The 11,220-nt window shown below is 41.7% G+C and overlaps 1 protein-coding gene across 3 annotated transcripts in view; it reads right to left on the bottom strand.

Annotated features, from left to right (window-relative positions):
- The window catches only part of MPPED2 (metallophosphoesterase domain containing 2), a 127,508-nt gene extending 117,587 nt beyond the window's left edge, over nt 1–9,921 (bottom strand). The window contains exons 1-2 of one of the 3 annotated variants that reach the window (XM_081166343.1): nt 9,466–9,921; nt 1,136–1,379 (exon numbers count right to left, since the gene is read on the bottom strand). In XM_081166343.1, coding sequence (XP_081022469.1) covers nt 1,136–1,263 — 128 coding nt within the window. In that variant the 5' untranslated portion in view covers nt 1,264–1,379; nt 9,466–9,921. Of the gene's footprint in view, nt 1–1,135; nt 1,380–7,818; nt 8,009–8,927; nt 8,950–9,465 lie in introns of those variants that run through there. The other 2 variants (XM_081166345.1, XM_081166344.1) reach the window with 2 other exon arrangements.
- Nucleotides 9,922–11,220: the final 1,299 nt, after the last annotated feature.

Genomic DNA, 11,220 nt, shown 5'->3' on the forward strand with positions numbered 1-11,220 from the left:
CACTAGACAATAGGAAGGAAATCTGGAGTTTTAAGTCTTCACTTAGGTCTTAAAACATGTGAGTGTACACATGTACACACACAAACTGTGCCTACACAAGTCCTTCTGTTGTCAGTGTGATCTCACAAGCCACAATACCAAAACATAGCAGGCTGAGCAGGGAACCTTTTGCTCTGCCTTTGTTGGTTTAAGCTCGGGCTATAAACATTATTTTAATGCAGTATTTGTATTTCTTGGGACTAATAGTTCAGCAGTCTTGAAATCCTTTGTCTTCCTTGTTGTAAGAGGAATGCAGCATGCGGCACACGTTCCCCTTACAACAAGGAGGACAAAGGATTCAGTGATCAGGAGACAATTAGTCCCAATTAGGCCTATTTCGCAGCTGAGTGCAAAGGGTGGGGGAAGGGTGTTCACATTTTCAAGAAATATGTCCCTCTGGCAAGTTCCAGTGAAATCAATAAAGCTACAAGTCTGTTACTAGGCCTGCAGCTCACATACAAAACTGTGCTGAGTTTTACCAAGCCTCTGACATCTGGAGCTCTTTGAACACAATTCTGTCCAATAAACCATGCAACAAATTTTGGATATATTTTTTTTGTTCTCACCTAGTTCATAACAGGGATTACCATAACTCTAATAATCCCACACCCACCATCAGTCCAGGGGTAGGTAACATGAACTTTCAGATCATAATTTATACATCCTACAGGCTAACATTTCAACTCTCCCCTTTTTATTTTTTGAAAACGTTATCACAATAAATGTTAGAAGACTAGCAACAAGTAAAAAGAAGCCCAAATTCTTATTTTTCTACTCTCGTGATTACAAAGTCATCACAACTCTGATATGTTGACCTAATTTTCACTACCAGGAATTAGAAAACTGTAAAATAGGTGCAAAATATACGCCAACTTTGATTTGGATTCCAGAAAGTATGCATAATTGCAAGCAAATTACGCAACTCAATTACAGCAAAATATATGGTTGTTTCACACCTTGTTACAGATGGAAAACTTGTTCAGAATTAAGTGCCACCTTGCTGTTATATCAACAGCAAGGTGGCACTTAATTCTGAACAAGTTTTCCACCTGTAACTTCCACTACATGAAGTTCAAAAATCAATAATAGTACTTACATGTGTACATGGGGAGGCTGGAACCTGCTCTGGTTAATGTTGTAGTGTGTGAACGCCTGGGTTGGATTTGAGCTGTATTCATCCACAGAAATGGTAACTTTCCCTTGTGAAGGAATTCCATGAGCCATCCTTTCTCTTTATAGACATGAGCAACTTACAACTTTCCAGAACAAAAGATGGGAGTGGGCATTGTGTTTCAGCCAACGACAGAAGCCAAATATCTCCTCATGAGCTCTGCAGACTTCTGGAAAAACAGAACAGTACAGAGATATTGATCAATTTGTAATGAGGGTTTTGATTTCAGCCTAGCCTGTGATGGTTTCCTATGGAAATATGTATTGATCCATTCCTAATAACACTAGCATATACAACTAAGAGTAAACTCATTCTCTGAGCCTAGCTCTTAATGTACCTGAAATGACACAATCCACATACAAAAGGGAGGTATCAGCCCATCCGGGGAAACTCTTTGGTTAGCCAAAGTAAAAAAAAATCTTAAAGACAAAATCCTAAAGGTGGGAGACCTCCAAAGACAACACCCCCTTAAGGAATGCTAGCTGACTGCTGGGAAGCGGGTATGGAAAGCCGCTGGTGAAGGACAATATAATGGAGTACAGTGGTGCCTCGCAAGACAAAAAACTCGCTAGACGAAAGGGTTTTGCGGTTTTTGAGCTGCTTCGCAAGACAAATTTCCCTATGGGCTTGCTTCATTTTCGTCTTGCGTTTTTTGCAAGTTTGTTTCCTTTTTCTTAACACCGTTAATACAGTTGCGACTTGACTTCGAGGAGCAACTCATAGAACGTGGTGTGGTAGCCTTTTTGAGGTTTTTGGTGATTTTTGAAGCTTTTCCAAAACTTTTCCGACACCGTGCTTCGCAAGACGAAAAATTTGCTAGACGAAAAAACTCGCGGAACGAATTAATTTCATCTTGCGAGGCACCACTGTATCTTGGGAAAGGGTATGGCTGGCTGCAGGAACCCTGAACAGTAGCATTCCACAGGGGCTACATATTGTTTCAGGTTCAACTTGTTATACCCACATGGTATGCTGTCGTCATGCTTAAAGTACTTTACGACAGTATTTCTATGACGTTTGGAGGACAACACTGGCACCACGTCTCCCTCTCCAACAAAGAAAACAGAGTTCTGACACCAGATATGGAGATGCCGCTGCAGAAGCATCTACAGCCCTGGCCCAATCAATGTTGGCGCTCCAGCTTCAGTGGAAACATGGTAAGCGGTGAGCTGGGGAGGTTCAAGGATGTGCCAGGGAAGGTCTGGGAAGTGGCTTAGATCCAAAGTGATTCCACTTCCCTGACATGCAACCAGGGATTTGGAGACTAACTCAAGAACCTGCAAAACAGACAGTTGTGCAAGAGTTCTCCTCCAACCACACATCTGCTCTGCACAGTTAAACCACCCTCAGATTACACTTGCACACAGTAATCTTAGGAATTTTAGAAGGCTCAGAGGACTTTTACTTTAAATTAAAAATATCAACCTCTTCATAAATGCAAAGAAATGTAATTGCAACTGTAAACATTTTTGATATTTTTCTAAATTCACAAACTTGAACGTCTTTGGTCCAACATTCTCTCATTCCTACCCCTCCTCCCCGCTCACCCTTCCTCCAAACATGCATACAGTTGGTTCTCCTAACCCACCATAAAAGACAGCTCATCTAACATTTCCATGAAACAAAACAAAAAGATTCACCAATTCATTTATAAGTACTGTTTTTCTTAAATTTAAAAATGATATTTTAGCAGCATTGCAACATATCCACATCCCAAATTTTACAAGGTCAATGCTCAAGCAACAAGGGATATTTTACTCTCAGTAGGACATGATGGAGCTGGTACAGGCAGTGCTTTTTTCCTGGGGGGACACAGGGGGACGCATATCCCTAAACATTTTGTGAATTTAAGTTTGGCCTCATTGAGGGGCAGTATTTCAATATGAGTAGGAAAATGAGAGTACCCCTAAACATTTTTTTAGGAAAAAAAACACACTGGATAAAGGTATAGAAAAGGACAACCAAAACGATCAAGTTGTTCAAGCAGTTTCTTGACAAGAAAAGGTTAAAGAGAATAAGAGTTTTCTTGTTTAGGAAAAAGAAACACTATTGATGTTCACAGGAAAGGAGTTTATAATGTTATGAACAACATAAAAGTAGTTAAGAGGTGTATTACAATACTAGAATCAGGCTCATTCAAAAATATTCACTGGTCCTGGGGTTAAGGCTTGCCAAAATTATGCATTCTAAATGCAGTGAATAACTAATGCATGATAGCTGAGGGTGTATTGTTATTGTTTGTTATTATAGTGTACGTTTTTGGGGTTTTATATTGTAAGCTGCCCTGTGATCTTCAGATGAAGGGCTGTATAGAGGTAAATAAATAAACAGCACATGTATATTCAGAGGCAGTATAGCTCTAAACGCAGAGACAAACAAACAAGGTATAACGATGGTTATGAGTATCCGTAAGCATCTAGCAACCCATTCATGGTTACAAAATACTGGAAAAGATGGGCCTAGAGATGGTTCATCCATCAGGCCAATCCATATGGCCTAAACTAAAGAATGGGAGCTACAGGAGAAAGATTGCTTTCTACTATTGGGTATACACCCTATCATTCCTAAATTTCCTTTCATTATTTAAGCCAAAAAAATGTATAAAAAAGCAGAAATGGACAGTTCTTTATACTCAAAATCAATTATAATTTATTACTGTGAGTTATACACTTCCATTATTTAACATAACCCACATGTTCTAGCCATTTGCTTCATTCCTTCACTAAATATTATTCTGGTCAAAAAATTAGTAAATGTCTGCTAGCCCTTTTGAATGTTTCAGCCATGAAAGGGAAACTCAAGTAGGAAAGAGCTGTGGATATGCCCCTTGAATGTCGTCGTCCTCACACAGATCCTTTGAGCTTTCCCATGTTCTAGTGTAACTTTTGCATCGGGGGCCTTTTCTACTTGTGAAGGCTAACTAAGAGCTCTGGAAGATCAGGATTCTTTTTTACACTGGAAGTTCCACCAACAGAAAAGTCTCTCCCCCCCCCCACACACACACACTTGAAGAATTTATACTAGAACACCGGGAAGCAGACAGGATGCATACAATGATAAAGGGCTAAAGGAATAACCCTACAACGCTTTTCTGCTTGTGTTGCCTCTTCACTGTTGTGGCACCAGAAGAGTTGTGAAGCACTTCTAATCCTTCCATTATGTCAAACTGCTTTCTGCGTTTGAAATCTCTCAAAATAATTCTGATTAAGTCTTCATCCAAAAACCCCCTGCTATTCTAATGCACTATGTGAGCACCTTCATTAAGTCACCAATTTCCCTGTTATTCCCTGGTGAGGTTGATGGACTTCCTTCCATTCCCTAACATTTGACACAAATGTTTAAATCCAGACTTGCCATTAGAAAAAAGTAGTTACGCAGTCTTCAAGTATGTGCTCATGATAAACTGCAGGCGAACAGACTGAGCACAAACTTGGAAAGCAAAACTTGTAATTCCCACTCTTAACATTTTAATACCAAAAAGATCTGAAATGGTTCAAGATAGGTTCTCTCCCCCCCCCCCCAAATTTTGGTCATGATCCACCTTCTAGGGTATGTTTAAATCCAAACAGATAAATCGTTCTGCATTCTCAGGAATACCGAAAAAGGTAACACTTAGATTCATATACGGGTACTTGCTGTTCCTATAAATTAGGTGCTTCCTAAAATTGATACAGAAGTATAGAAAACCAGTCTTTGTATTTACAATCAGCTATGCTACATAGCTGATTGCTACATTGCGGTGCTGCATTGTTTCTAAATAAAAATAGGACTTGCTAGATGTAAAATCAAATATCTGGAGCCTCTACATTGCACCAGTATTAAGATATGAACTGTAAAACCTGGTTCAGCACAAAATTCCACATAATGCCTTCCAAATAGCAGATGGCCTGCCATAGGCGATTTATTTTATTATTTTACAACCTCAGGCCTACATAGGCTTCCATATGTTAAGCAGGTTACGGAACCACACAACTTCCTTTTTCAAGAATCAGGGTATTTCTTCATTTTGCATATCGGAAAAAGCAAGCAGGGAGAGAGCTAAGACCCCTTCAAGTGGATCTTGACCAAAATCTTTAGTATACTTCGCAGAGGGTATTCTTGGTCTTTGTCTCAAATTATGCGCTGGTTATATATATGTATATATAGGCATGGAGGACAAAATCGCTACAATTTGCTACATCAAATCTTTGCCCAGTTTGCAGTGTAAGATAACTGCCTACAAATTGTAATGAAGGAGCTTCCATACCAACTTTGCAGCTGTTTCCTTAATTTCCCCCACAATTATATTTTACTGTTATTTTGCATAACAGTAAAACACAACACCTGCTTCCAATTGCAATTCTGTTGTGAAGACTGTAATTCTCTTTTGAGATACTAACTATGAAGACAGTGTGCAGTGTGGAACTGCATAATTGCACTGCACTGAAAAGTAAATACAAATGAAAACATCTTCCTGTTAGAGAAATGACTGTCATTAAAAAGAATGTTAACCCTGAGAGCTTAGGGATTGGGGGAAAAGAACACATTTTGTATTGTTAGAGTTTTAGTCATTAGTTTTAGGTAGCAGTATTGAAATGGCATGGCCCACCACTCCCTCCCCGCAAAAGCAAATTCTATTGAGTATAACTAATAAACACACTATCATTATTTTTCTGTTTTTTTTCAAAAAGACAAGCAAATATATTTTAATTAATTTAGTGCAGCCAAAAGGCAGTATTTTATATTCTGTAGCCCACAAAACACAAGGGGAAAGAAATCAAACTTGCTGAGGAGAATAGTGTATACAGCCCAACCCATGATGTGTTGTACAATATTCAAAACTTTAGCTATGAGAAAAACATTGAACTAACTCAAAGTCAAAGCAGAATATTGGTAGGCAAACAGAAATCCTCATTCAGTTTCTCTAAGATTTTTTAAATTAAATATTTCTTTATTTAAATTTTCAAGTATGTATACAAAGAAAACACACACAAGCCAATATAAAAGTGAGCAAAATATTACATTTCTAATTCTGGGGGTCTTCTTGTATTAAAACGTGGCAAATGTACACCAATGGCTTTTAAAATGTCAATCAGTGACTATCAAACTAGTAAATAAAGGTCACATATTATGTCTGAGCAGGCTGATCTTAGTTTCATTTCCCTTTCATTCTTTTCCAGTGCAAAACAGCTTTCATATTAGAAGTGTCTGATTGTGATCTGCTTTAATGAGGAGCTCTTTGAAGAAAATGTAAGGGAGGACCCAGGTACCTCAAAACTTTCACTAACAAATTTATTAGCCTCCCTGTGAGGACTCTAGTTCTTCCCTCCCATTGACACCAGTCATTAAGAAGATGGTGCATCCACGGTGGAATAATAAGGGGGGGGGTCTACACTGTTAAGCAACTTACAGCTAATTTTAATGCTAGAATTATGCCAACAGAAGAACTAGCAAAGTGCCATCTTATATTATGTAATCCTGAAAAACTCAGGGGGCAGCCTGTGAATAATGTAAGCACTGGTTGTGCAGTTGGTATGCTTCCACAATGGATAAATGTCACAAAGGCATTGAATCTGCTGATTTGATTTGAAGTCCATAAAAGACACAAAAGCAGGGCATTTATATGCACTGTATATAATCATTTTTGTCTCAGAATAATAATAAAAAATGGCAAGTATTTCTGGCATTACCAGGTCACCAGTTTTTATAACATTGCTATAAACATGCACATTAAATGAAAGAAAATTAATAATCACACTCACAATTTGCACAGATGTAAAGAGAACAAATACTATTTGATGAAGAGAGAACCCACTATTTTACTCCATCATTTGGAATATTAATTCCCATTGACTTTAGACTGGCTTTAGTTGAAGCAAGTATGGAAATTCCTTAAGAATTAGAAATAAGGGGGAAGAGTTAAATAAGATACTGATGCTAACACTTCCTTCAAGATTCATATTCAATCTTTGCTATTCTCGCTTTGATTAAACTACACTCAATGTGCAATCATTTACTCAGAAGTAAGTTCCACTGTTTTCAGTGGAGCTTACTCTCTGGTAAGTAAATTCAAGAATTTAAATCCATAAAGTCTTCAAGAAGTTACTCATGTAGGTGTCTGTTTAATACTTTCCTATAGCTTCTTCTAGCATAAGTTTATCCAATCACTGCAAACTATATACAAGGCAGAACAAGATCCCCGTTTATACTCAACATTCCAGCAAACAGTGCATATATTTTTAATTTAACTATAACTCATTATCCATTCTGCTCCTATCTCCAGGTAGGCTTTTTCATTTTCTTTTCCTTTCTGAAGAGGGGTGCATAAAAGTTGTATATCAAATGAATGTTGGAAAGATAAAATCTTATCCCCAACACATGACTGATAAATGAAACCAAACCTGTTTTCCATTCATAAAAAAAACCTGATGCCACACATACAGAAAGATGGAGAAAGAGAGAAAAGAATCCGTGTGGACCCTTTCTTCTTACAGATGAAATCCTTAGAACAAACTCCATCCTCGGTTGAAATGATCCATTTCCCAAGGCACCTTCAGTTCAAAGGTGCACAGCAGCAAACAGGAACATTAAAAAACAACAACAACCAGGTACCAGTTTGCACACACTACCTCCTCGTGGCAGTCAGTCCGTGCCCATCTAAGCGGTGCTGGGCACACTTTCTCCCCCCTTCTCTCTGGGCAACTCTCCCGGAGAGGTGGCAGCACTCCTCTGAATCCACGCTGCGTGTTGGGTCTGCTTCCTCTCTGCCTCTCTCATTCCCTCTTTCCCCAGTGCTCGGAATGATTGATCACAATCAGCGGCCAATAGCTCTGACACCGCACCATCCTGACTCCCCCCCCCTCCTTTTCCCAACGTCACTCATCCCAACCGATCTCCCCCCTTGCCACTCAAGCTGGCATTATAACCTAGCTCAAATGCATTCAAACTCTCCCTCGGAAAGCTCCACATTTTTACAACTGCTTCATTGTTGTCGTCCGTCGTCCCCCCTTCCAGATTCCCCCCCCCCCTTTTATGTGCATGGTTAAAGTTTTCATCCTCTTTTCTCTACAATAGCTGTAACACCCCCACACAACATACACCGCTTCTTCTCGTTCACATTTCGCACTCAAACTACAATACCTAGCAGGAGGTGGGTTGCTTTTGGCGGGGGGGGGGGAGGAGAGGGGAAACTACAAAATCATGCAGCAAGCCGGGTGGGGCGGTAAATTTACAACTCGTGGGTGATTTCATATTTTTCTTCTTTCCAGCCTCCCCCCTCCTTTTTCACCCCACCCCAATAAAATGTCGAAAGGTTTCCAAGTGCCCTTAGGCCTCGGGGGTCATTGATTTCCAAGCCTGCTGTGAAGCGAGAAGGGGGAAAGAGAGAAACGGAGCCGCCTTGCATGTGAAAGAGACATGGGGAAACTCCAGCTCTTGAATAGTAAAGAAACCCATTTGCAATCGTTACTTCCCCCCCCCTCCTTTTCTTTTGCCTTGGGAAAGGGGTGGGTAGGTGAGAAAATGCAGAGAATAAGGCAAAGGGGGGGGTGGCAAACACGTTTCTGTCCCCCCCCCGTCCCCACACCTTCCTCCTCCCCGCCAGCCCCACGTTTCAGTTTTTCCACGCTAACTGTACTTTGCATTTCACTCCCTCGATCTGCCGCCTCGCCTCGCTCTCTCTCTCTCTCGCGCAGCACAATGCTCCCTTTGGCCTACCCTCCCCCGGTCGTGCTCTTACATTATAACCCCGATCACCCGAGACTCTCTAGTAAACAGCCAGCGAATTAATCTCCGCTGCCAAATCTATTCCCCAGCCGCCGCCGCGGCCCCCCCCCCACTCCGCAAGACAAGAAATTAACGCAAAAGCGGGGAGGGGGGCAGAAGAAGGAGGAGGAGAAAGGTGGGGAGCACTAGAAGCACCGGGGTTGAGGGGGGGGTGGAGAGAGAAAGAGAGGAGGAAGAGAAACAGACACCCGCGCAGAAATTAGCCTTCCTTCTGAAACAACAATTTATAATAAAATCACAATCATAACAATCCAGCTCTCTGCCCGCGATCGCTTTGGCGAGTGGCAAATCAGCAGCCCGTTTGAATCAGATTATTGTTTGCCCTCTCTGATCCCCTTGTACTTGTACATGACAAGGCACCTCTAACCCATGGCTTTGTGTTTTGTTATTAGGAATTTTCTCCCTCTCGCTCCCCCTTTCTCTCTTGGTCCTTCCTCTTCTTCCATCTGATCCCTCTCTCCCCTTCTCTCTGCTCGGGGCGGATGATTTACCTTCTCTCCCTCTTTTTTTATTTTTCCTGGATGTTGATGTGTGTTCCTAGGGATGCCTTCAGTGCTGGGGAAGGAGCCGATCCATGAGGAGGAGGGGAGGAGGAGGCGGATGGTGCCGCGGAGCTGTGTTGCGAGAGGGCGAAAGAGCGAGGAAAGGCTTTGCTAAAGGTTGACGGCTGGTGCAAGGCAGGGCAGACACCTTCGACCCCCGAGGGTCCCCGGAGTGGAAAGGAGAGAGGCGGACGCAGGCAGAAGGAAGGAAGGAAGGAAGGAAGGAGGGAAGGGGAAGGGAGGAAGGAAGAAAAGGGAGAAGGAGAGCAGCCGCGATCTGGGCTGGAGAGTGAGAAAGAGAAAGAGGGAGAAATGAAGGGGGAGAGAAGGAGGAAGAGAGCGGAGGAGTGCAGTGAGTAAGGACTGCCACTGGGGTCAGGGAGCAGAGCACCAGGAAACAGGGCGGCCAAGGCGCTCGCCCCTCTCTCTCTCTCTCTCTCTCTCTCTCTCTCTCTCTCTCTCACACACACTCACACACACACACACACACACACACACACACACACACACACACACAGAGCCACACAGGCATAGGCTGCCAGCTCCTCCTTGCTGCTGCTGCTTACTTCACTCTCTTCTCTCTCCCCCCCCCCACCCCGCAACCTCAAGCCAAAAAGGAAGGCTAAGGAGGGAGAGCATCCCCTGCCAAATTGCAGCAAATCTCTTGCCCTCCCCTGAAAGATTAAATTGAAGAGGAATGCTGGGTCACGGGAGACCTAAGGCACTGCATGCTGGAGTGCCCTGCAAATCCTGAGTACTGTATTCCTCAATTTCTTCAAGCCTTGTGTCATCATCATGGTCATTAGTATAGGGGGTTGTTTCCCTCTTTTTAAAGAAAGAAACGAGGCACCCCCCAAAAAAAGGTTTCACGATAAAGGGGTAAAAAATTAAATTAGGTGATGGGGAAATTAACATACATCAAGCCTAAATAAATGTACCGGTATGTAAGAGATTATGGGAGTTCCATCTCACTGACACCATCAATGCATCTATATGAAGATAAGTCCCTTTGACTCTGTATGTCTGGGGTGTACAAATTCAAGGAGGTGTGCACCCCATTTGTTTTATAATAATAATAAAACAAACGAGAGCCGTAGCACTTCCACAAAACCCAAGCAGTTGAATAAAATGGAACAGAAAGGTTATTACTAGGATTAACTACAAAGCATCAGGAACCTTTTGAGTGTGTGGAAGGGGGGCGGGACCACCTGTAATAACTATTGTATTGCCCTCTTTTTTAAAAATTGTCTCATTGCTGAAGCAGGAGAAAATTTCCAATGTTTTTTTCTGCAGAACAATTTGCAGTATGATCCTGCTGAGCGTATCAGTCAGAAGTAAGTCCTATGTTCAAAGAGGCTTACATCCAGTTAGGATTGCAACCTAAATCTAATTTGTTGGGGAGCGGGGGACAGAATCAGTCAAATCTGGAAAAGAATGAGGAATATCGAATCATAGAATTGTACAGTTGGAAGAGACTTCTATGGTCACCTAGTCCAACCCCCTGCAACGCATTGCAGGTCACAATAAGTGAGTAGGGCGAACCAACCCAAAACAATTTAAAAGCAATGAAGAGGAAATAACATTTAAACTTATTGAACTATGTTAATTGGGTGAGACATAGTATCACGCCCCCCACCCCAATACAACCAGAAACACTTTGTATTTCATAAAAATTTCCAGGGGGTGCATATATTTCTGATTGTG

Source organism: Podarcis bocagei, assembly GCF_964188305.1.
Source record: "Podarcis bocagei genome assembly, chromosome: 1".
NCBI lineage: Eukaryota > Metazoa > Chordata > Lepidosauria > Squamata > Lacertidae > Podarcis > Podarcis bocagei.